Source organism: Poecilia mexicana, unplaced genomic scaffold (genome assembly GCF_051168715.1).
Source record: "Poecilia mexicana isolate PSO_F unplaced genomic scaffold, ASM5116871v1 scaffold_19, whole genome shotgun sequence".
NCBI lineage: Eukaryota > Metazoa > Chordata > Actinopteri > Cyprinodontiformes > Poeciliidae > Poecilia > Poecilia mexicana.
The window spans coordinates 24,928,335-24,954,662 of NW_028263388.1; the positions used below are offsets into that span (position 1 = coordinate 24,928,335).

Consider the following 26,328-nt stretch of genomic DNA (forward strand, 5'->3'; position numbering starts at 1 on the left):
TGCTTACAGCAAGTTATTTTATGTTAATCTCCTAAAAATGTCACTGCAGGCTCAGTAGAAAAATGACTAACCTGTAATCAGGTAAAAGTGACTTTTACAGTGCACAGTCACCACAGACATTATCTCAGGGAACAAAGAAACTTTATTTTCCACTTTCACATTTCAAGTTTTCCATTTCATTTCATTTAAAACTTAAAACACTGAAAATATCATTTGGCTGGAAGAGTGTAGTTACATCTGCAATTCAAAGTTCGTCAGCAATAAAGAATAAAACAGCTGCAGTTAAGAAAGGACCAAATAATGAAAGGTGCATTAGTGGAGATGACCAAACCTGTGAACTGATTGTAAATTGACCCTTTCAGATGAAGGTATATTAATATATGATCCATTTTCACGCAGCTGTTGTAAGATTAGTTATTGTTGTAACCGCAGAGCGAATCACAGGAAGCCATCGAGCGATGACAGAAATAATTTAGGCCTCATGATGAAGGAGGAGCAATGAGCTCCAGTAGCTGCAGTACCGCAGGCTGCCAGCAGAGGGGGAACTGCTGCTCACATCAGCTGTACGGGATTTCTTTACTCTGACTCTTTAGTTAAAGCATGAGGAGAAAAATCAGGTTGAGACAATATGTCTCCCACATTCAGAGTGTTAGGGTCATACTCAGAAAAAATAAATACATGAAACTATGATATTATATTATTACCAGAATAGTCATAAATACATAACAATAAAGTCATAGTAATGTGAGAATGAAGTTAAAATAATGAGAATAAAGTGATCATATTACAAAAATAAAATCATAAGATTATGGAAATAAAGTTATAAGTTATAATAATGTGAGATTAAAGTGATAATATCATACGGATAAAATCATATGAGAATAAAGTTAAAATAATAAGAGAATAAAGTCAGAAAATTACAAGAATAAAGTCAAAAAAAATGTAAGAATAAAGTCATAATATTTAGAGAATAAAGTCATAATATACAAGGATAAAGTTGTACAATGACTCATGCAAGAATAATGAGTATTATGAGAATGAAACCATGATAATATAGAACAAAGTCATAATTTTCTTCCTAACATTGGTTAGGACCTCATCAGACCTCAGACCTCATCATAAGGTGACCCCTGGAGGTGGTCCTGAGGCAGGAGGCCCTGGAAGCAGACGCAGTGGGAGTTGCAGTAGACCGGCGGTTTGTTGGGACAGGCCTGGACCTGCTCCGGTTTCTGGGAGCTGAACGGATTGGGCCCGCTATCTCTGATGTGCATCTCCAGCTCCAGCAGGATCTGCAGGGAATACTGGAGCTCCGTGTCACTGGAAAACAAAACATCTCCTGAAAACAGGTGCTGGACTCAGCTGGGTCAGGATCAGCTGCTTAGAGAAGGAAATCAGACTCTCATGACGTAAGATTTATGGAAAAAGATCCAGAAACAGGATTTACCTGAACATGGTGAAGAAAGACGGGATGTTGTAGTCTCTGAGCAGCAGGAGGGAGGGCAGCCAGCCCTGGACCAAACCCTGGTTGGCATGGAAACCTGAGGTAAAACAAAAATGTAAAAAATAATTATAATGAAAAGAACAACAAAAACCCCCAGAAATATTAATTTAGAAGAACATCTCTTACGTATAAAATAACAAAATCAACTTCTTTCAATTTAAAAGTTATGAAACTGCAGGTCTGACTGGTGGATTTCTGGTTCAAACATCTTTAAGGGAAATGATGAGCACCACACAAAGGGTGATTGACAGCGCTAAGACCCGCCTCCTGGCTCTGATTGGTTGTTTGTAGCTGGCACTTGGAGAAGGCAGGGGAGTTTGATTTTTTTCCTCCAGATTATCTATCTCATACCAAACAGACACAACATGGAGACAGCTTCAACAAATATTTAGAAAATATATTTTTTAATAAATGTTTGTTACATTAGCTTTAACACAAAACAATTAAAGGGCAGCAGCACTTCCCCCAAAATATTCGGTGGATTTCCTAAATTAGGTTTTCTCAGAACTAGACCTGTCACAATAATCAATAAATCAATTAATTGCATGATAAATTAAAACAAACTTGCATAATCAATCTTTTTTTTTTCTTTTCTACCAAAAACTGGGTGATAAAAGTCTTCAGTTTGGTGATTTGGACTCAACCAGCTCTTACTTTGAAGGGCAGTTTTGTTTACAGAGACGCCATGATTCATTTTATTTGTTGTTTCTGTTTTGTTTATTAATTTTGGATATTTAAAAAGTCCTCCAGTTCCAGTGTTAAATGTTCATCAGCATTTAAAGTTTATTGATCTGTAAGAATTTGCTCTTGCTTGAAGATGATCTCAAAACAACAATATTATCGTTTATCATGATAACATCTGTTATCGAGTCAGGTCCATTCAGAACAAGCTGATGTTATTTACCAACTTCACAAAGACATGAAAAACGTCCCGAAGACGGTTCACTGTGGCAGAATCACGATGGGTTGGGTTTATAATCCTGTGGGATAATAACAGATGTCAAGTCCTCCAGAATCTGGTTTGCACCAGCTGCATGTTTTTCAAGCCGCAGGATGCAGAGCGATAAAAACTTTGCCCTTCAACCAGATTACCGAACTCCACGGCCGCAAATCCATCAGCTCAAACGTCCTTCTTAGAGACAAACAACAAATGAACAACAGGCGGGCGAGATTCCACAACAGAGAGAAATAAAGTCTCGTGTTACCATGTTGTCAAGGAGAGAGGAGCAGGTACGGAGGGAGGCGAGGAGCTGGTACCGAAACACAGATGGTTTCACGGGCCGGGGGATTTGGACGTGAATAATGCACACCGAGGTATTACGATGCCAGAGGCTACACTTCTAGTCATTCTGAAAAATTAAACAGCGATTAAGTGTTTAGAGGTTTAGATATCAGGGAGATAAGGTGACAGAGAGGCTGTTAGTGACTGGGAGCTCTGCCTGGCGCCTCTGAGAGCTTCAGCCATATGGTCGATGGCAATGCTGGTAATAATAACAGATTTTTCTTTTGTTTTGTGGAGAATAAAGAGCATTTTATGTGTCACTGAGGTTCTGTGGAGGCAGAATTACACAACATTCACTGTCCAGTTTTCCTCCAATGGATCCGTTTTTCTTCAGTCATTTTCTCATAAAATAAAGACATTTTATGAGAATAAAGTCAAAATAATATGAGAATAAAGTCATAATATTTCAAGAATAAAGTAATACAATTATGAGAATAAAATTGTAAAATTACAAAAATGAAATCAGAATATTGTGAGAATAAAGTCAAAATACAAAAATAATGTCATATTTAAAGAATAAAGTCAGAAAATTACAACAATAAAGTCGGAATCTTATGAGATTAAAGTCAAAATAATATGAGAATAAAGTCATAATATTTTGAAACTGAAGTAATAAAATTATGAAAACAAAGTCATAATATAATAATAATGTTGAGAATAAAGTTACAAAATTACAAGAGTAAGTCATAAAATTACAAAAACAAAGTCATATGAGAATAAAATCGAAATCTGCAAGAATAAAGTCAAAATATTTCAATAAAAAAGTTGTAATATTATTACTTTATTCTTCTATTATCTAGACTTTATTCTTGTAGGAGATTATTTTTGTAATATTATGAGGATGAGTCTGACAGTCCATCAAACTGACCAGCAACATGACCTTTGAACCTGCTGTGGATAACCTGATGACCCAAAATGGTGAATGGACTGAACTTATTTAGCGTTTTTCCAGTCATTTTGACACAAAGTGCTTTACACCAGAGTCACATTCACCCATTCACACTCACAAAGTCTCACACATTTATACGCAGATCGGTGGGCAGTTCGGGGTTAAGGACCCAGAGGCACATCGACACGCGGCAGGAGGAAGCTGGAATCGAACCTCTGACGACTGCAAGACGACTACACTACCCACACAGTCGGCCCCAAAAGCCTCCCATAGCTGAAGGGCCATTTATTTTATATGTTGAGTCTGGTGACTGCCAGCCAAACTCTCCCCCAGCTGCTGCCATAAATCATCTGAATCCCCTCCAGGAGCCTAATGAATAGGTCACGTCCAGTTAGCTAAACGTTTTTCAATGCTTCTGTCTACTTCAAGTAAAGAATGATGCAAGAAGGACCAAAGGGAAATCAAGATGGCTGACAGTTTCTAACCAGACCTCTAGTCTTTTGAACATCTTTATAGACCGATTTAAAAACCGTTGGGTTTAATGTCTTCCTCAGACTCTGTGGTGTTCTTGGAAAGGTTCTCAACACACAGTTATGGACAGGAAGTCCTGGTATGGGAACCTCACATTTCAACTTTTTGGCCAGCAGGAGTCTGGGGGATCATCTACGGTGTAACCAGCACTGCTCCGGTTTCTTGTTATGGAGATGACCTGGATCAAAACACAAATCTCTTACTTTACTGTCTGAGCTCTGATATTCATCCTGCCTCATGGATACAAGTGGTAGAAATAAACCACTTACCCTGAAGGTGTTTGCACTCCATTCGATTGGGGATCAAAGTTGCAACATTTGTTACATTTTCAGCTGCTAAGTTTTGTTTTCGCTGCACTTTGAAAAAAACCCAGTTCCCCCCTTCACCTGTGGTGGCGCTGCACCAAGAACTACTGAAGGAAACGACCCAAAAACTTCTGAAGAACTGAGCACAACTTCCTTCTTCACGAAACGTAAATAAAAATGGAGAGGCGTCAGATTTTAGTGGTTGAAGGATTTCTTGTTTGTTGTTGGCTGAAGACCAGGAGCCATTTCTCTATCAGACTCTGGAGTTTGTTTTAGTTGCAGTTACCCAGAATGCACTGCACTAGTATACTTCCTACTTTTGGAGCAGCTTCCAGTTCATTTATGCACTGTAACCACAGCAGAGTTCACTTCAACCGAACAGAGACCGATGGTTTAAGGCAGATCAGAGGTTTTTAGAGTTTAATTGTGCATTCACACCTCTGCAGAAACAGACTCTCTAGGCAAAAAACCAGAGTTTGATTAAAGAGGACTGAACAGGACTGGTGTGAATACACACTAAGATCCCTTCTTAGAGTAGAGCCACTGCTAACTTAGCTGATATGGCTCCTGTGTGTCTCCCTTTGGGTTTGTTTGGGTTCGTCCCACTGGGAGAAAACAACAAGGCAGACTCAGAGCTTTCTAGAAGAACTGTTTATCCATCATGGCTTGGGAACACTTTTGGGATTCCCCAGAATAAGCTGGAGTGTGTCGCCAGGCTCTCATGGTTACTAGGCCTCCCAAACCTTCTCTCAGATTGTTAACAACTCCAACAAACGTCCTTGTTTCTGTTTGGTAGATAAATTTAAGTGCATACCTGGGTGGAATCCGACCACAACGTCTGGCCTGGCTGCCTCCCCTTTCTCCACCACATCCTCCCAGAACTGATGGTAGAGGCCCTTATAGGCACTGATGTACACCTTGTGCTTGGGGCCAAATGCTCTGAGCGGAGGTCTCACAATGCGGCCGTCCACCACCTCGGGTCCCACCATCACTATCTCAATGCCCTGGTGTCCAGGAAACATGTGGCTCAGCTCGTCGTAGTCAGTCAGCCTGGCTCCCATAGTCTCACTGTGGGAGGCCCCTACGATGTGAACGGTGAGAGGCTTCAGGTACGGATCCAGCCCAAACTGCTGAATCGCCCTTCCAACGGTCAGAACCCGAGATAGGAACTCGCTCTGAATCCTCCATATGGACTGTCTCAGGTTGTCATCCTCTGGCCGGGTCCTGCCGGCGTTCTTCCACAGAGCGGCCATGTTGGCGCTGGACAGGACTCTGTCCAGACTTTGGGTGAGGCCCTCCTGCATAGGAAGCCAGTCGTCCCAACCTTTCACATCGGCAGGTGCTTTGGACCATTTCTCAGTTGGGAACGGAAGATCTCCTGGAAGGAAAGACGGGATGATTTATGACAGATTTTGTGGTCTGAGTTGATCCTGATGGTTTGTTACTTGGTGTGAAGTAGCAGAAAGAAGAAAACACAGTGGACCCCCGACTACTTGCTGATTCACCTGTTCATAGATTTTTCTATGGAAAGTGGCTCCAGTATTTACCAAAAAATTGACTAATTATGAACTTTTCCATAGAGCACAATGGAAAAGTTGTGCTCTATGGAAAGAGCACAAAGTTCCATAGAGAAATAAAGCCATGAGTTATCTGCAGCATGGACTCTAAGCTTTCCAAATATAGAAAACACATGGAAATCAAAAAAGTTCTTTACTAAAAGAGTTTTGTTCACTAATAAGGTTTCAGGGCTAGTTGTAATTTAGAATAAACTTCAGTTGCTTTGGCAAAAACAAAAGTTTTCTTTCAAATAGTAGCTGGTTCAACATGATTTTGTTTTAGGTGTTAAGATGCAGTCAGTCAGCGTGGGGCGCAGCTCTGCTCACCACATTCAGCTGCAGATCTGGGTGTATGTGGCCTGGTGTTCACAAACAAAACTTCTGCAGATCTCAGCTATTCAGGAGGGTCCACTGTACAAAAATATTTACAAATGATTTAAAATGTTACTGTATTCAATATAGTTGTTACCAGTGAACATCAGCCACTCCACCAACCGGTCAATGGCCACCAATCGCAGGATTTTGCAGACCTTCTTGTGATGAGGCCAGTCCTTTTTCTGACAGTCCTTGGTGCAGTAGTACACATTCAAACACCTGAGGCGACAACAACCAACAAAAACCAGGAAACACTCCTAACTTCTCCTAAAGCTTTTTAAAGATGTACGTTGAATAATTGCACATCTGATTGCAGCCATTTTGACGTGGTTGGGGGGCGTGGCCAGCAGGGGCTTATTAAAGAGACAGAGGCCCTAAAACAGCTCAAAACAGGCAGAACTGAAACTGAACTGAAATCTGTTTATCACAGCAGGATTTTATAGACCTGGTTAAGGAAGCATATCTTTTTCTCATATTCGTCTTTACTCGTTCATAGGAGGACAACTCGTAGCCAGAGTTGGGGAGTAACTAGTTACATTTACTCAAATGTACTTGAGCAACTGTTTTGGAAAAAATTACTTTTAGGAGTATTTTTACTACGCTGTACTTTTTACTTCAACTTGGCTAATTTTATTTTGAAGTATTTTGACTCTTCCTTGAGTAAAATTTCTGGATTTTCTACCCACTGAATGAAAAACAAGAAATTCACCAGACACACACAACTGTAGTTTCTGTTAAAGTTTCATAAGTTGTTTTATTCAAAGAAACTGATTTGGATTTTTTTGGTTATTTTTTGTTACTTGTATGAATTACTGTCATTTTTATCCTTAAAATACCTAAATTTCCACTCTACTTTATAATTTGGTCTGTCTGTTGATGTAATTTTTAAATATTAAATGATTGATAATTTGATCATTCACTCAGTACTGGAGTAAACTTTTTACCAAATATATTTTTATACGCTAAAGTAATTCCTTGGACAGTTACTAGAGTAAAACTATGTTGCCGTATTGCTGCTCCTCTCCTCTCTTTGCAGCTAAAGGATGATGAAGGTAACAGAAAAGAGACTCTGTTGCAGACTGAAAGCCTGTTTAGTCATTTTCTTGGTTCTAAATATAGAAAAAAAGAGTCAGAGATGTGAACTGTTGGCTTGTGGGTCGCAGGTCTGACCCCAGAGGAACTGACGGCTCCACACAGCAGCTTTTATAGTTCCTCCTGAACCATCGATGCTTCTCTAAATGGCTTCAGCTAACATTAAGTTTAATGCGAGTCGAGTGCAGCTGAAACTCCAATATGTATCAGAGAAGAGACAGAAATGAGACACAATCACCCTGAGGCACTGACAGACAGTCGTCCATCATGTTTACTTTCTGTTCTTTCCACCTTCACCCAAATGATGTGATATTTAAAATGCATTCAGCTCCTCTGAGTGCAGAATGGCAGACAGATGAATCAGTCCGGGAACTTTGCTATATTTGCACCTGGCCACTGTCCACCTCTGCAGCGTTTGCTGGCTTATCACTGTGCAGCTGATGCAACGGCAGCTGGTAGTACTTCACACATGACAGCTATTGGGCTGCAACACAACAACATCCTACCCTGCGATGACATTCAGGGCTTTGCACTCACTTCACGCAGCGCTTCAGGGTCTGTCCCTCAGCGAGACGCTCCGGGAGTTTGTTGCAGCTGGCGCAGAACTTGAAGGTTTCCTCCATCTTCTGGAACATCTCCTTGTAGTTGCGGAACCGGAGTCCTTTAGTCTTTCCCCCCACAGCGGCCCTGATGAAAATCAGACAATTATCGTCTCCTACACTGCAAAGAAAAACTCAATTATACCAAGTTTTTGTCTAGTTTTCAGTGCAAATATCTCAGTTAAACTTGAGATCAGACAAAACTAACTTACTAGTAACTCTTCACTAAAACATAGGAGTTTGTTTCAAGTTAATAATTCCTTAATATTGGTGAAAAAGTTGTAGTTCCACTGGCACTGTTACCTAGCAACCCCAGCCAAGCCCAGCCCGTCACCTAGCAACCCAGTTCTGGTTCCACTGGCAGATTATTTCAATTATAACTTGGGAAAATGTATTGTTATAAGTGAAATAATCTGCCAGTGGAACTAGAACCTTTTCACCGATATGAATTATTTATTTAAAACAAGCTCCTATCTCTTGCTGAAAAGTTACTTGTAAGTTAGTTTTGTCTGATCTCAAGTGTACTGAGATATTTGCACTGAAATACTTAGTAAAATTTTGCATTTTTGCAGCGAATATAGTTTTAAATATTGTTCTTATTGGTGATTCTTGATGATTTCACCAAATCTTAATGTTTCTCTGGATTTCTTGGATGGACGATCTCTGCCAGACACACAGGCAGTGACTGCATGTCAAAAAATATAACTGGAAGGTCCAGTAGAAACTGGACCAAAAATATTTGGTGAGATTTTGTGGTTGTGTAATGAAATGAAGACGAAGTAAAATGAGATAGTGGAGTCGCTTCCTCTCAGGGTTTACCTGTATTCTCCAAAGTCCTTCATGCTGAGCTGGTTGAGAATCACCTTAGAGAGTCCAGGAACATTGGAGTCGAGAGAAAAGAAGCCGGACTGGTCAGAGAAGACGCTGTCTGTCCCAGGAGAGAAGGACTGTGGGAGCGTTGGTGTCTGGGTTGCCATGTTGGGCCCACTGGGGATGAAAATGATCAGTTTTATTTTTAGGGTTACTGTCCTGCTGTCCTTCCTCAGCCTCTAACTGGGTTCTACTGTGAAAGATGTGAGAACGCTCCAGGAAGAAACTCTGCTGAAACAAACTTTATTAAACAATAAATAATAAATAATTTGACTGGATCCACACTGTAAAACATCTGAGCCGCATTTAGTTGTGTCTACTGTCTTCTTTTCTTTAAGAGAAATAAATTGTGAGTTTGTGAAAGATGAACTTACAGCAGTAAGTTCTGTTAACTTTTTATTAAGAGTTGAATATTAGAGTTTTTAGGTTAACACTTAAAAAACTGAAAGAAGAAAAAGACAGGAGTGGGAACTATTTCCCAGAATGCTTAGCGGCGTGTTTCTGTCTCCTGAGATGGAAGTGTGTTACGTTGATCTGTTCACACTAAATGTTTCTGAGCTGAATTCATTCAGATGTTTCATAAAACTCATCATCAGATCAGAAATTTGGTTCATGTGATTTGAAACAAGAATTTAAATTATTCTACAGTGAAATAAGTCGTTATTTTAACTTCATATTGTGAGTGAAATAACAGAGAAATGTGGCTCTTTAACTGGTGAGGACAGTTTGTTTTTGTTGCATAATGTGAAATAATTATTTGGTTTATTTGGTTTCTGGTTTAGACGACAGCTTCACTGCGTGACTTCCACATGTTCTCCATCCCTTAAAGTCGCCTGAAAGGTCGTAAAGTTGGGAGGGAGTTGCAGTCGGCCCTCCAGTCGTCGACCTCTGATCTAATTATGGAGGCAGTAATAAATTATGAATTGTGGAAGGTCAAAATGGCTTTTTAAAGAGTTTAAAGCTCTGAATGTTTTCATTCAGATTCAGGGGAAAAGCCTCCATATCTACAGATATCTCACGTATGATTCTGTAGTTCCAGCTGCATGCTCTGCAAGCTCACATTTCCTATTTTTCCTCTAAAAAAAGAAAAAATGTTGTTTCTCATGTAGTCGTGAATTTTTTCTGAGATCTTTTAGCCTGTTTCATGTCAGAGAGATTCTATTTACTGGCATTCTGAAAGTAAACCACCAGATGACATTTATTCAGGATTTTCAAATAAAATACATTACAATTATTTGGAGTGATAATGTCAAAAGTTGAAAGTTTATGCTCTCTACTCCACCTACTCCTGATTAGGTGGAGTCCTGTATGTGATTCCTGTATTCTGCACATTAAAATGCACATTAAAATGCCTGTTTTCTGATTGTTTCTTATATTACCAAGTATAAGATTTCAGCCAAGCAGAAAAACATCTATTAATAAACTCAGCCTGCAGAGATTTCCAAGGCACACACATTTAATCTCTGCATGTCTGAAACCTTGTGCTCATATTTTTTAAAAGCAGCCCCACCTTCTGCCATCTCCTCTCAGGTTTCATGATGCTGAGGATAGAAAACCATCACCGTCCAAATGAATCACTTCCAGTTGTATTTTTTGACATGCGGTCACTGTGTCCGTGGCAGAGATCGTCCATCCAAGAAATCCAGAGAAGCATTAAGATTTGGTGAAATTAAATTAGAATTACCAATAAAAGCAACAATTAAAACTATTTTCACTGCAAAAACACAAAATCTTATCAAGTATTTTCATGGAAGTATCCAAGTACATTTGAAATAAGACAAAACTAACTTAAAAGTTACTTTTCAGCAAAATATGGGAGCTTCTTTTAAGTCAATAATATTGATGAAAAGGTTCTGCCAGTGGAAGACATTTAGTGTGAAAACTGGTACTTTAACATCAATATTAAGTAATTACTTAGACCAAAAATACTTGGTAAGATTTTGTGTTTTTCTAGTGCAAGTCCCATGAGTCATAAGAAAAAACTTTAAACCAGTGGATATTTGAGAAGAAACCGACCAGTTATTCCTCTCAGGACACAGATCCCTTCGTTTGACAAGCTGCTTGCTGCATTATCACATTCTCACCCTGACCTGTCAGTTCCAGCCTGTTAACATGAAGGATGGGCGACAGAAAGCAGACAGAGAGCTGTAAGGCGTCAAACCTTCTGCTCACGACGAGCCGAGATCCTTCCAGGTGAGTCCGGCTGACGTTGGTGCAGTCTGCAGAAGAAAGGGAAGTCCTGCTGGTGTGTGTCTGCAGGGGTCTGGAAGACTTTACCCACCAGGAGTGGGAGAAGGGTGGGCTACAGCTCTGCAGTCATCTGAGGTCAAGGGGGTGTCTGCTATGTTGAAGAGAGGAAGAGGAGGAGGAGGAGGAGGGGTTGCTTTGGATGAAGGTGGGAGACAAAGAAGAGAGAGAGAGAGACAAAGATAGAAAGAAGTACTCAGACCTATCTGGAAAACATTCCTGGAAGTCCAAAGAGAAAACAGATGATGTAGGCTACGTTCACACTGCAGCCGGAAGTGACCCAATTCCAATTTTTGGTGAAATACGATTTTTTTATTTTTTTTATTTTTTTTGCCGTGGTCATTCACAATTCCAAATGCGATTTGTATGTGATCTCCAGTGTGAACTGCAAACGACCTAAAAATGTCCCACATGCGCAGTAGAGTGCGCAATAACGTCACACATAGAGAGCGCTCTCAATGTTTTCCCAACCGCTGTAAAAAAGAAGTGGAGCTCAGTGTTTGCGGAAGTAAACATGGATGCTAGCGGTGGAGCTTAACTTGTGGTTTAGAAGTTGTTGTCCGATCGGAGCCAGAACATTAACAATCATCCTCATTATTGTCCCCCATGGTTGTTTTTATTCCCGTCTGTGTGAGTCAAGACGCAAAATAGTGACGTTTGTCGTATCAATGACGTTCAGGACCAGGCCGTTAGGATTCATGTCACACAGATCATATCCAAGTGGCCTGGATCGCATTTGAAAAAAAAATCGACTTATGTCATTTAGACTGTCATAGAAAGATCAGATAAAGGTCGCACTAAGCCAAATAAATAAATAAAAATGGAATTGGGTCACTTCGGGCTGCAGTGTGAACGCAGCACGTGACGTCATAACTCGGCAATGACGGACCAAGACAACCAAAGCTAGTCTAAAATCCGGCAGCCGGTAGCCTAATATCGCTTCTATTTAGTTGATTTCACTTTAAAAATGGCCACATGATGCTATGCAGTCGACTGCATAAACAGACAAGGATGTAAACCAAACTTGTCATTTTATTTTATAACTTTTAATGAGGAAAGGTACGGCAGCGATGGACAGTCATTAATCATGATGACTGTCAGCCTTGATGTCATCGCGGATTTGCAGCGAACACTTTTTGCAAGGTAAGAAGATTGGCGTTCATAAACTTTTTCAGTGTGTATAATTACCAAATATTGTTTTATTGGTAACCATGGAGACAATCCCGCCTCGTCATGTAGCCTAGCATGTTTGAAGAAAACTGGTTAGCATCTCGTCTTTTGTAACACAAACAGGCAGATTGTTTTGTTGGAGCATTTTTGTTCCAGATTTGTGTTGCATAGAAGACGTTCTGACTCAAGATTGAATTATATAAACTTTAATTTTCTACTAGTTACATCATATTTGTTGATTTTTGATGTTTTTAATGTGTGATTCTAGTAAATAAAATAGAATAAAATCTCTCCTTTCTAGCAGATACCTGAAGATTTGGGGTTAAAACTAACTGGTAATTACAAAAGTTCATGCAACTCTTCTTCACTGCAAAAAACACATTTTAGCAAGAATTTTGTCTAGTTTCTAGTGCAATGTTTTTTATTAATATGATAAGAAGTTATATTATTAAACTGTAAATCATTTCTTAATGTTTACACATAACATGGGGAAATGTCTCACTATAAGTGAAATAATCTGCCAGTGAAACTAGCATAAATTCAACATTAAGGAATCATTTACTTACAACAAACAAGCTCCCATATTTTGCTGAAAAGTTACTTACAAGTCAGTTTTGTCTTATTTCCAGTGTATTAAGACATTTTCACTAAACTGGACAAAGATACTTAGTAAGATTTGTATTTTTTGCAGTGTTGACAGAAAGTGTAGATCCAGATGAAGTAGGCCCATAGTATGATTATGCCACCACCATATTTCACTTTGGAGCAACAAGTAGATTCTCATTTATTAAAGACACATCCTGTGTCGTTGAACAGACGTTCAGTTTATATATCTGTAAAACATCACTGCCAACACTCGTTTTTAATTACAAAAATTTTTTTATTTGGTCCATCGGAACCTGAGATTGAAAATTAAACATACAGATTTATACAGCTGTTCATAATTCAACCCACTCCCCCTGAAAAAAAGAATAAATCACTAAAATATATATCATTCGTCAGCATTTGTTTTTTTTTCATCAGGTTATTTTTCTGTTCAGCTCTATTATTATACTGTAAAGTTTTTACAAGTTTAAAAGGATCAGCTCATTTTTTTCTCTTATTATTTTCCAAATATGTCAAGTTTTGTAATTTTGCAGTCTGTACAATTTACAAGGAGGAAGAAATGAGGAGAGAAAAGGCATTAAGTTGGCTGGACCAACCACTTCTTTTCACCAGCAGGGGGCGCCTCCAAGACAACTCAACAGAAGATGACGGAAAAAGAAGAGGACATAAAAGAAGAGTGAATCTGATGACATTAAAAGTTTGAGGTGCCTTGTCTTTGCAGTGTTCGTTCATGTCTTTTCAATCTAAACCAAACTTCATCCCATCATGAGCTCAGCTAATCAACAGCATTCATTGGAAAACATGCCTGCAAATCACTTGTGTGAATAAATTAGACAGTAAGCTCACAGCTGCACAACTCAAACAGTCCCAAACCCGACAGACAGAAAGATGAAAGACGAGGAAAAAACCCCGAAACCATAAAGACGACAACAAATTCTTCTTCATCTCAGTAAATATGTTAAGGATTTAAAGTTTGAGCGCCCAATCGTACAACAACTAATCACTCATTATGAACGCATCAGGAAATTTGCTCATCAGCTTTCAAGTGTTTCCTCCATTACACAAAGTAAATGTAAGACAAAAACTTAATTAAAAGTCTGCCGTTCTTCTCTGTGACTTTAGTACCGCATTCATCTGTCCCGTTTCTCTGATGAAGCTGCTGTGTTGCCACAGCGATGGGGACGCAATCAGGAGGAGTGATGGCTTTGACTGCAGATGTGAGAATACAGCAGGAATGAAAACAGCTCTGGGTTTTTTTTGTTTGGCGTCTCCAAACGTCGTGTTGCTGACTTCCTGTCGGAGAACGGCCCAGAAGATGCCTGAGAAGTCCCTGCAGTTCCGTTAGAGCGCCCCCTAGTGGGAGGTGGAGCTCCTCAGTGCTCTCCAGCTACACTAAAACTTAAAGTGACATTTTGACAAACAATGGATAAAAGCTGACCTTCACCTCGAGTGCAACATGATTTTAAAACGAGACGTTACCTCGTACACAAGAAGTTTATAAGCAAAGATACAAATGGATCTCTTAAAGGGATAGTCCAGGATTTTCCACCTGCAGACATAATTCATGGCTTCTTTATTTAGCATAAACATCTGAGGCTAACAAAGACCAAAGCAGACTTCTATATCACACACCCAAATCCAGAACGTCATAGCATTTTATGATGCTATGATTAACCTTTAGTTGCCATCACATCTGCAATGATTTACACAGGAAATGGAAGCTGGAGGCGGTGCGTCACCAACACTGTTCCTGAGTGAAACAGGGTGGCAATTAGAGATGCAAATCTTTCAGTGCTAACAATTTGGTGTGATTTCAATTTTTGGGTCACAATTTGATTCAGAAACAATTTTTAATTCAGAAACCAATGTTTCTATTCAAGAGGTTCTGTTTAAGTTTTGTGACTGATGAGGAAAAGACAGTGTAAACACATTTATGTAAAACTTTAAAAGGTTTCATACTGCATCAAATTTCATCAGTAATTACCAGCTTTTAGCTTAGCTGCTTGGCTTTTTCTTAAATAAAAAATATCAAATATTCACAATATAATTTTACACAAATTTAAGCAGATTAAAATAGCATTTTGAATCAATTCAGAATTTTCAGGACTAGGAATTACAATTCTCATATCTCTAGAGAATCGCTTTTTTCTGCACCTCTAGTGGGAATGAAAATAGATTGTTTACAACCAGATGGTGATGCAACTGGACCTAGTACTTTTTTAATCAATCATAATGCATTACTGACTTAAACCAAGCTGCTTTATCTTGTTGAAAATGTCCTTGTAAGTTAGTTTTGTCGTATTGCAAGTGTACTAAGATATTTGCACTAGAAACTAGAAAAAAAACAAAAAACGGTGAGATTGTGTTTTTGCAGTGCAAAGATTCAACAATACATTTTGATCTGAGCTTTTATAGATGTTAAAGCTGTTTAATTCATTTGCTTCACTTTTTGTTCTCAGAATGAGTTTCACACAGGAAGACTATTGGTGACGCACCACCTCCAACATCGATTTCCTGTGCGAATAATTATAGGATTCTGTGCAGTAATGAGGATTTAAAGGTGTAAAAAAACAACGTTTATGATGCGTTTTTGAAGACCCGGAGAGGTTTATAATGGCAGACGTCCATTTTGGTTTTTAGCCATCAGATTTACCATGCAGATCCAGGAAAACACCAAGAGATATTTAAAACCCACTTTAAAAACTCTGAACTATTCCTTTCAGGAGGAAATTCTATCAGAAAGGATGTGTGTGTTGTCTAATCCAAGAAGAGATTTCCTTCCTTATTCAGCATTTTTAAAAGACGGAAGGTCCCAGAATCACAGCAGAGAAAAAAGACGGACACTAAATCCAGCTTTCTGACAGCCTGCTACTAAACATTTACATGATGACAGAAACAAAGTTTGGTCCTGAGCTACTCTGAGTGGGGACAGACTGCACTGGGTGAGTAATGGCTTCATCTGCAACCTTAATGGAAAAGGCGGTGAAGGTCAGGCTACAAAAGAAGTAAGACTAAATATAAAAGAAACATTAATTATGCTGTAAACTCAGCGGGTTTGGCTCATAATGTACCACACTGAGGACTGGTGAGCATCCTGTTGAGGACGACGTGTGGGCGGGCCCATGGCTCAGTAGTTTAGCTTGAAGCTAGCTTCCCATGGTGTCTTGGTCTAGATCCTGACGAGGCCCATCTCCCATCTTCTCATCCCAACATGGCACTTCCACATGGCTAAAAAAAACAAAATCTGGAGATCCAGTAAACGCTCTGTAGACTTCACATTCATATGCACTTCCAAAACCAGAAAACTCGCCTTCCTCTGCAACTCATGGCTCCCCACAGCTCTTTTCTACCATTGCTTGATTTTTTTTCAGTGGTCCGACAGGTTGTTGGGTTAAAGTCTATGGGTGGGGGGTGGAGAGGGCAGGGGTCATAGAGGCCTGGGCCTGTGCAGCCCGTCAATGTCAGGGGTGAGGTGGGGGCTGTGGGTGGCCTTGGTGGGAGTCCAGTCGCCCAGGGAGGCCTGCACCGCCTTCCGGTGGGCGAGGCGATGGGTGATGGAGAACCCTGCGTTTCCCTCCAACTGGGAGAGTACCACCAGCACCTGCCTGCAGGGGGAGAAAGAGAGCAGCGCTTTAAATATGAGCTTCATACAGGTTTCTAGATGAAATATAATGGAGTTCTTTAGTTTGATTTAACTTCAGAGAGTGAGAAAAATTATGTAGGGTTATGAAAATATCTGGTTTCATCTGTAAAGGTTTTCCAAATTTAGGCATTTAATCAAATGATAGATTTAGACTTCATGAGAAAAATGCGGAGTTTGAACATCAAGGACTTTCAAGAAAATCAAACAGAAATCAAAGATTTTCCAAACCTTGAAAAGACCAAATTAAAATTATTTCAAGACAAAACAACTGGAAATAAAATGATCCAGTCCTTACAAAAGTGAACAGTTTTTAAATATATCCAGTGTTTAATTTGCATTAATGTGGACTGGAGCGTGTCTGTACGGCTGCATGAGACATTAAATGCTGGAGAACCTAATAATGTGAAACCTGAACGCATTAACAGCTGAATCCAGCCAGAGGAAGATTATGAAGAGCAGAGCTGTAACCCCACGGGGCCAACATGTTTATACAAGCACTGCTGCAACATTTGTTCTACTTACTCCTTACATAATGGGTATAAACACCATACATATTCATGTTAAACTGCCAGTTTAACATGAAGTCAGTGAATCTGAAGTCAGTTCAGATTCAAAAAGCCTTTATTTGTCCCAGGGGGAAAATAAATCAAGTCAAAGTCAAAGTTTATTTCTATAGCACAATTACAACAGCTTCAACTGACCAAAGTGTCTCACAACAAACACAACATTACAGGTGGATCAATGATAAAATAGAAAATAAAATTAAGTTTTGTAAAAATAATAAGACAAATATAAAATATAAAACAAATATAAAAACCAAACAATATTGAATTTTAGCTGTCATAACTCATATCGTCCAAGTATCTTCAACATCCTTCAGCTTAAGCTACAGCTTACAAAGGAGTTACAAATGTAGTTGGTGACTCTCTGAAATTTAAGTAATTATTTCTTCATATTGAATGATTTATCTGCATATTTATAATGTTATTTACTCTATAACTTATAGAGGAAATGAATATGTAGCAACGTTTGTGTAATAAAAATTGAAGTTTGATTAATAATTGTAAACTTTTCCAACTTTATTGTGAAATGTATGCTGTGTAATTAAAATGACCGACATGACGGCATAATAACATAATGTGAAACATGTTACAAGTGAAATAATCTGCTTTTATCAATTTTAAGGTATTGCCTTTAAACCAGTGTTTCTAAACCCTGGTCCTCACCGCCCCCCTGCTCTGCATGTTTTAGATGTGCCTCTATTCCAGAACAGCTGATTCAAATGATTGCATGACCATCAAGTACTGCAGGAGCCTGTTAATCACCCAGAGATACAATTCAGGTGTGTGGCAGAAGGGAAAAACCTAAAACATGCAGGACAGGGACGAGGTGAGGACCAGGGTTGAGAAACACTGCTTTAAACAAACTCATATCTTACTGAACGGTTACTTGTAAGCAGAGTTGGGCAGAAGACGCAGAAATTATACTCCAGCAAGAGTCGCACTAATTAGTCTACTCAAGTACTGAGTAACTTATCAAATTGTCAATTATTTCATATTTAAAAATTACATAGTCAGATGGACCTAAATGTAAAGTTAAGTGGAAATTTTGGTATTTTATGGATCAAAATGTCAAAAAGAAAATTATTCCAAATCAACAAACATCATTTCTGCATTTGTCTTTGATATGGCGTAACCAAGACTACAAACATGAACCTACTTTTACTCAAACACAAAGTAATCCGTCCCAAAAAAAAAATCAGAAACTGTGAGCCAGTCTTATGACAACACAAAAGTGAACAGGCAAAACCTTTACGTTTTGATTCTACAGCAATTTAAAATTCTACTTTAGTTTATTATTAATAAAATAAAACAAAAATCACAAAAAGTAAATTTTCAATTACTTTTTATTAGAACCTCAGGTGCTTTCAACTGAACAATTTTGTCATGGCAAAAAGTTTGGACACCACTGGGTATAAATGTAGTTACTAAAGCTCATTATATGGGCAGAAATAAAAACTTGTGTGTGTAACACATTAATGTTTTCCTGGAAGGATGGCATGAAAACCATTTGATTCTCAGGCCTTAGACCCTTTGGAGAGGCATGTACCCATTTGTCCTATGTTTGCCTTTAGTCCTCATATTTCATAAAAATGTGTATGTGTGTGTGTGTGTACCTGTGTAAAGGTGGAACGCTGTCGATGGTCTTGAGGCTGCCGCGCGTGGAAACCACATTGAAGCTGTCGGTGCAGTCACAGGAAACGTGGAGGTAGTACTTGGGGTGGCGGTTCTCCACCACCACGATAAGCCCCGCCCATCCATGGGTCAGGTAGTAGCAGGTCATGCCCTCACGACCCTGAGAATGCATCGCACGCTAGGTTAGGTGGAGGCTGAACAAAGAATTTGTCACTGATGCAAGATAGGCTTCAAAACTTTGTGTTTCAAAGAGGATTTTTAAGCAAACATCAAATTCTTCATATTAATGTGTTTAAAAAAAGACCTTGGAGTTACACTTTTTAAGTGAATTATACATCTTAAAAAACTGATTAAATAGTGTTCAACTGTGCAGCTGCCATCTCTAATCAGATTACTCATTAACAACATTTCTCTTCCAAGAAATCATCTCTGTAACAAAAGAACTTAGTTCTTCACAAAAAGCATCCTGAATTATTTACAGCAGGCTAAGAACTCATATCTTTATACGATGTTAAAAAGCTGCTGCTCGGGTAGTAGCTACAGAGTGCTGCTGGGAGCTGAACCCAGGGTTATTTTTTAAAAGAAAAACAGTTCAGAAGAGTTGAGAAGCTTAAAACATCTTAAAAAAACAAAACACGCCACTCGAAACAGATTTGTTCACGAGAGAAAGAAGTTTCTGTGTTAGAGTGGCCTTTAAAATGACAAAAAATAACCTGATACATAAGAAGGAGGGAAGGAAACAAAGTGAGGAACATTTTTTTACAAATGTATCCAGTCTTCTATGGATTAACATTCCAAAATAACTATTTGCATGAATCAGGAGAACTTGTCTTCATGTTGAAACTGATCCAACAAGTTTAGCGACACTCTTGAGAGAGAAATGTGCCTAACAGGAATTCAGTCAAGCTAGCAAAACACGTAGGAGCAGAAACTGATAACGCCTTGCTAACACAATGTTTACATTTTTACATCTACATCAACTCATTTAAATTAAAGAGCCAGCATGTTTTAAAAACCCATGGTTTGAATTTACTGAAGCAACAAACCAGAGGAGACATACTGCTAACTTATGTTCAGTGAAGGTCAAATTAAAACCAAAATGGAGAAGGGTGAAGGTCAAAGCTTCTCCAACCAGATAAAGACAGAAATGTTCTCTTTATTTGGGTCGGTGAGGTGAGTCTCACCTCGTGTCGTTCTCCTTTGTTCTCTGTGAGCAGGATGATGGCGTCGGCCAGCGTGGTGGGCGTGGCCTCCACCTGCTCCACCATCACCTGGCGGGAGCTGTAGATGGCCAGGATGTAGCCGGGGAAGTCGTGGTTGGGCCGGCGGGCCGCCCCACTGGTGGGACTGGAGACTGTGGACACGGACAGAACAACGCGCCGCGGTTACGGCTTCATCAGGACGGACAGACAACAGAAACCAAACCAGAGAGAGAGAGCTGCTCTCTAGGTTCATTAGGAAATATTGGAGTACAATATGAGGTCAGGAGGAAGGAAGGAAAAAGGAAAGGAAGGAAGGAAGGAAGGAAAGCAGGGTTGCAATACTGCGATTTCTTAAGTGTAATAAGATATCTACACTTGAAACTGGATAAAAATTAAGATTTTGTGTTTTTGCAGTGATCATGATTCTGTTTCGTTTATTTAGTTTGGATATTTAAAATGTCTTCCAGTGTTAAATGTTCATCAGAATTTAAAGTTTATTGAAAGAACGTGTTCTTGGTTGAACAATATTGTCATTTATCACGATAACTTCCAGGACAATTTATCAGAATTTAATATCGTGGCAGGAAGTCTTACTGGGCGTGGGCGGAGCTCCCGTCCCGCTCACGTTCATCTGCCAATGGTTGAAGGCGCAGCAGACGACGGCGTACTCCCCCGGCTCCAGCATCACGTCGCAGCCCACGAACTTCTTGACGGCCCGCTTGCTGTGGGCCAACAGGCGGCCCAGGGTCAGCTTGTTGCCGCTGCCGAACGAAGCGCGGAACACCATGATGCAGAGGTCCAGCAGGTGGCTGTCGGCCGTGTCCGAGCGCCTGGAGACGAAGCAGCAGGGGGCGGAGTCAGACGGAGCTCAGGTGAGGTGGACGGGTTGATGATGGGGGTGAGGTTACCTGCTTCCCTCCTGGAAGAGAGCGAACTCCAGGGCGGTGCGCTCCAACACGGTGAGGGCGGTGACGGTGACCGGGCCGCTGGCTTTGCTGGGGAAGCAGCCCTGGAGACGCACTTCCTGCCAGTCGGAGTGGATCTTACAGATGTCGACTGAGTCAAAGTATCTGGAGAAGACAAGAAAAACAAAGTCGTGTTTGGAAAATTAGTAATTGACCAATTTTTCATCTTTAATTGATTAATCGTCAGAATAATCAGAATCGAACTAAAATAATCATGAGTTGCCTTTCTAACATTCTTGTGTTTTTCCAATCTCCTTTTAAATCTTGATCTGCAGACAAACATTTCTGGGTTTCTCTTTCCATTTCAGTTTTATCGCCTCCTTTGGGTTTCAGGATCCCAGCGCTGATCAACATCAACTGTATCTGTCCACCTGATGCTCATCAGTGGAGCCAAATTGCTCATCAAGATGACAAGCTCTTACAGTTTCCGAGACAAAAGTGTCAAAACAGATGCAGGCAGCAGGTCTGTCTGTCGGGAGGGATGTGGAGCAGAACCAAACGGGGGCGACGCCATTCTCGTCTGGACCGAAACGTTTCGAAACAGCCGCGGTGGACTCAACGTGTGAAAAAGAAACAGACTCATGATTGTTTCTTCTTTCTCCCTTCAACCAGGGGTGTCCAAACTTTCTGTCATTTGGGCCAAAATTTTAGACTCTAAAGTCGCCGTGGACCAAAAAATAACCTAAAATCAAGCAAATAAAGTCACCTGGTATTTATTGTAGACTAAAAACTTAAAAGGGATTTTTAAAAGTGTAGATAGAAAAAGGAGTAAATTTCTGCCAAAAACTCAGAAATTTTGTAGAAAACTTTTTAAAATTTTCAAAATAAATTTTTTGAAAATTTTAATTTTTCGACAAATTTGTGTCATTTTTTAAATTCCAGTTTGGGGCCGCACAAAATCAGCCCAAGGGCCACAGGTGGCCCCCGGACCGCACTTTGGACCCCTTTGCCTTAAACTACTCAGCTGGAGTGAGTTAGGGAGAAAGGGAGAAAGGGAGAAAGAAAGAAAGAAAGAAAGAAAGAACGAAATAAAGAAAGAAACAAAGAAACAAAGAAAAAAGAAAGAAAGAAAGAAAGAAAGAAAGAAAGAAAGAAAGGAAGGAAGAAACAAAGAAACAAAGAAAGAAAGAAAAAAAGAAAGAAAGAAACAAAGAAACAAAGAAACAAAAAAAGGAAGGAAGGAAGGAAGGAAGGAAGGAAGGAAGGAAGGAAGGAAGGAAGGAAGGAAGGAAGGAAGGAAGGAAGGAAGGAAGGAAGGAAGGAAGGAAGGAAGGAAGGAAGGAAGGAAGGAAGGAAGGAAGGAAGGAAGGAAGAAACAAAGAAAGAAACAAAGAAAGAAAGAAAGAAAGAAAGAAAGAAAGAAAGAAAGAAAGAAAGAAGGGCAAATTCAAATTCAGAAATATGCATGAGTGTGTTTTAGTTTCTGACAAAATCCCAATAAAATGTAACAAATTTTAAGGTGGAAACGTGAAAAACGAGAGTCTGAAGGGGAATAAATGCTTTTTACATCTGGTGCTTTATGACAAACAGGAACAAGATGGTCAACTTTATGGGAAGAAGAGATTCAGACTCACATGATCAACCAGACAAAAAAAACAAAAACGCAATCTGATACTTAATGTTTCATCCGACTAAAAGACCGGATTAACTTCAATACGGAAAAGATTTCACAATCACTGAGAGGCATGACAAATCTAAGCCTCTGGCTGCAACCAAGGCAACCATCGAAATCATACAATAACATCCCAGTGTGTGTGTGTGTGTGTGTGTGTGTGTGTGTGTGTGTGTGAGTGTAATGACTTTCAGTGAACACAATGTTCTAAAAATCCACCAAAACAATGTTGCTTGGTGTGAAAACCAGCTGGGAAATTAATTCTGCAGAGATTTTTAAATGTCTGCCATCACGTCATCATAAAGCAACGCAGATGTTTTTCTAATAAGAATCTGTTTGACATCAGCTGTTACGGGCCTCAGCGCTAAGGGACGGCTGCTGCTGCTGGGAATTACTGCCTTTATGACCGCACAGTGTTTGTGTAAACACAAGAAGAAGAAGTGGGTTAGGGATGCATTAGCAGTCTCGCACACACGCACACACACACACACACACACACACACACTGACTCAGCTTTTATGAAGAGAGAAAACACAGTTCTCAGAGTGACTTAAATACCACAGAAATGATGGCTCACTGCACAAACCTGAATCCTGATGTAGTATCGGTTCAACAGGATGCAGTGACTCCTGGGAGCCACTAGGGGGCAGCGGTCAGAGTTTCTGAACAGGTTAACTCGTAGGAGACAATGTGGATATTCTGTGACAGATAGATTTATCTTTGCATCTGTCCTAAGGAAAGGTATCTGCAGCGTAGTTGTCTATTGTCTATATAAGTTGTCTATTTTTGCACTGAGTCATGTGACAGCTGAGTTTTAAATGAGTTTTGTTTGGCAGAAATGGCTCATTAAGACACCAGGAACATTAAGTCAAGGTTAAAGTTGACACTGCTCTTCAAACCGTTCCAGACAGATGAGCGTTTAAAGCCAGCTGTAAACATGTCAAGGTCAGGTTTTCCATTTGTGTCATAATACAGTTGTAAAACAAAACCAGTAAAAATAAAATCTATGTTCCCAAGAACAAGCTTCCTTAAGCCTCTTGTGACATCACAAGAGGTCAATTTGAATAAATCTGTGATTTTATTTCGATGTTTATTACCTGCACTCAAAGTTTTTACGCTGTTCCCACGGTAAAATTCAGGCATTTTCAAACATTTAAAGGTCAGTTTTCAAACTTTTCCAAATAAAAACAATACAAATGAACTCAAGAAGACAGTTTCTATTCACTATTATATGATATAATTTATTACTGTTAATAATAATGTCTTATGATAGTATTTGGCCAACAAAATTGTATGTCATAAAATAATTTTGTTAATTCTAATTAACCTAAAACAGGGAAAAAATTGTCTGATTTAACTTCAGTCTGAGAAAAAAATGGGTAATTTTTAAATTTGGTTTATGAAAATATCTTTTCAACAATAGATAATTTCCAAATTTAGGCTTCTAAATTTAGAAATTACTTCCAAATGTCTAAATTTGGAAGTAATTTCCAAATGTTATATTTCATTTTATTACAAAACTGTGCAGTTTTAAAACCCAACACTTTCAAGGACTTTATACAAAAATCAAGCACTTTCAAAACCTTGAAGATACCCAATTGAAAACTGAAGCATTTTTAAAGACTTTGATGCTTTTTTTGTGCCACTTTTGATGTCTTCAACCAAAACAGAGAAAGCAGAGTGAAGCTTTAAACACATTAACTACATAAAACTTTAGTGGAAGCTTATACTTCACCACCCAGTTAGTGTAAGTTTAATCCTGGAAAACAACAATAACAAAATTACAGCAGGGTGTCTTTATGTAGAATCATTCTTACTTTATGAAGTCGGTGTACTCCATCCAGAAGACGCCCTCGCTGCTGCCGTGAGCCATCAGTTCGTGCCGGAGGTGCTGCGGCCAGTCCGGCCACTCGTCCGACCAGCTGCCGTTCCAGGAGAAGCGACCCCAGGGGTTACGCAGCCGCAGCAACCTGCAAAACAGCTTCATTAGCTTCTTTTCACACCTGATAGACTCGGTTCGATTATGGACTGTAACTGACAGTTGTTACATTTTCATCTGCTGAGGTTTGCTTTCACTCCGAAATGAGACAAACCAACTAAACCAATTGGAAAACCTGTTCCCCTCCTCGCCTGTGGGGGCGCTAAAAACCACTGAAGGAAACAACATGAAATCCGACAACTTCCTTCTTCACCAAACGAAGACAAATGGATTTTAGCAGTCGTAGGATTTCTCTTTTGTGTTTGGTAAAAATCCAGGAGCCATTTCTCCCGCTAGCGTTAGACTTGCATGTTTGTTTTGGTTGCATTTACCCAGAATGCATTGTGCTTTAGATCAGAGCACTCTCCAGTTCACTTTGTGTTCACATACGAATTTGAACCGCACCACAGTTCATTTCAACCGAACCAATACCTCGGTTTGTGGGTTTTTTGGTCCACATCAGTGTTCGATTATTCACACCTCCCAAAACGAACTGGACTTTCTAGGCAAACAGACCAGCTTTGGATTAAAGCGGACTAAACAAAATTGGTGTGAATGCACCTTTAGTTCCACCGCCTCACTAAGAAACATCATAAAAACCCAAAATGGAGAATCAGCAAATGGAGATTCAATCAATTCTGAAACGTCTTTGTAATTTCCTCAATGACCTGAAACCAAAACGATTTGCTGTTCAGTCTTTTATTTTCAGAGTAAATTGAAGTGACCACATGTGGCACTTGAGCAGATTAAATGTGATAATTTTTGGCACTTTAAGCTTCTTTCGAGACAGAAGAGGCTTTCATTTTGTGATGAACTATTCACCAATGATCGCAATGATTAATGTGAAGTGATGTGCATCTGTTTTCAAGGCTGATCAAGTCTTTAGCTCATTTGTCCACGAGTAACAGAAGAAGGATTTTCAAAGAGAAAGCAACACATTTCACACCATTCAGTGAATAAGTGGTGGAAAAACAACAGAAGGAGAACAAAGGATGAAGACGCGCCGCGCAGTCAGAGGGGTTTTACCTGTAACCCTGAACGTCTCGAACATCCAGAATGGAGTAGGCGTGTCTGGGCCTCAGACCCAAGGACTCATAAACGGCGTCGTCCACCTTCATGTTCCCGCCTCCACACGAAGCTCCCATTAGAAACCTAACAAATAAAAACACATGCAGTCACATCCTTTGATCCGATCTTAGCTGAATGCTAATTATTACAGGCTTAAACCGGAAAACAACAGAATATTGATTTTATACAACCATGATTTATCGCCCCAGTGTGTTTCTATTAGAGCATCCAAACTGTTAAGCTAAAAAGTTTTATCTCGTTTTGAAAAATGCAAAACTGGTCCAGTTCGATAATTCTGCAGGGATCGGCTGGTTTATTCACTAATACCAGTCTGTTCATCTGGCGTTCCTCAGGGCTCGGTTGTCGGGATCACTCTTTTTGTGAAAATTATGTAAACTTACTAGTCAACACTGAACAAATCTTTATTGTTAATGCAGATGACTTTCAGCTATAGCTATTAAAATGGGGGATATTATGTAAAATATATTTTTTTAGGCTTCCCAGTTCTTAAGAGTTAAAATAAAACAGGAGGCAGATCTTTCAGTTATCAGGTGAACAAGTTCCCAGCAGACAGACTAGGTTGTAGTTAGAGTTGCTCCTACTCCTCTCTATCTGTACATTTATCTATTATTTGCTGGTATT

The 26,328-nt window shown here is 39.5% G+C and overlaps 2 protein-coding genes across 3 annotated transcripts in view; both read right to left on the reverse strand.

Annotated features, from left to right (window-relative positions):
* Positions 1–119: 119 nt before the first annotated feature.
* LOC106918735 (putative protein MSS51 homolog, mitochondrial) lies at positions 120–9,119 on the reverse strand. The gene is made up of 6 exons (XM_014988719.2): positions 8,950–9,119; positions 8,069–8,218; positions 6,534–6,658; positions 5,323–5,886; positions 1,445–1,538; positions 120–1,317 (listed from the first exon to the last, which is right to left on the reverse strand). The coding sequence occupies exons 1-6, from the start codon at positions 9,105–9,107 to the stop codon at positions 1,107–1,109; spliced, it is 1,302 nt and encodes a 433-aa protein (XP_014844205.2). The 5' UTR covers positions 9,108–9,119; the 3' UTR covers positions 120–1,106.
* A 4,157-nt stretch (positions 9,120–13,276) lies between these two features.
* capn15 (calpain 15) overlaps positions 13,277–26,328 on the reverse strand; it is a 54,974-nt gene continuing 41,922 nt past the window's right edge. For both annotated transcript variants that reach the window (XM_088016293.1, XM_014988716.2), the window contains 7 exons: positions 25,645–25,770; positions 24,458–24,610; positions 20,972–21,133; positions 20,658–20,893; positions 20,046–20,215; positions 18,843–19,021; positions 13,277–16,628 (listed from right to left, as the gene is read on the reverse strand). In XM_088016293.1, the coding sequence (XP_087872419.1) occupies positions 16,451–16,628; positions 18,843–19,021; positions 20,046–20,215; positions 20,658–20,893; positions 20,972–21,133; positions 24,458–24,610; positions 25,645–25,770 (1,204 nt within the window). In that variant the 3' untranslated portion in view covers positions 13,277–16,450. The remainder of the gene's footprint in view (positions 16,629–18,842; positions 19,022–20,045; positions 20,216–20,657; positions 20,894–20,971; positions 21,134–24,457; positions 24,611–25,644; positions 25,771–26,328) is intronic.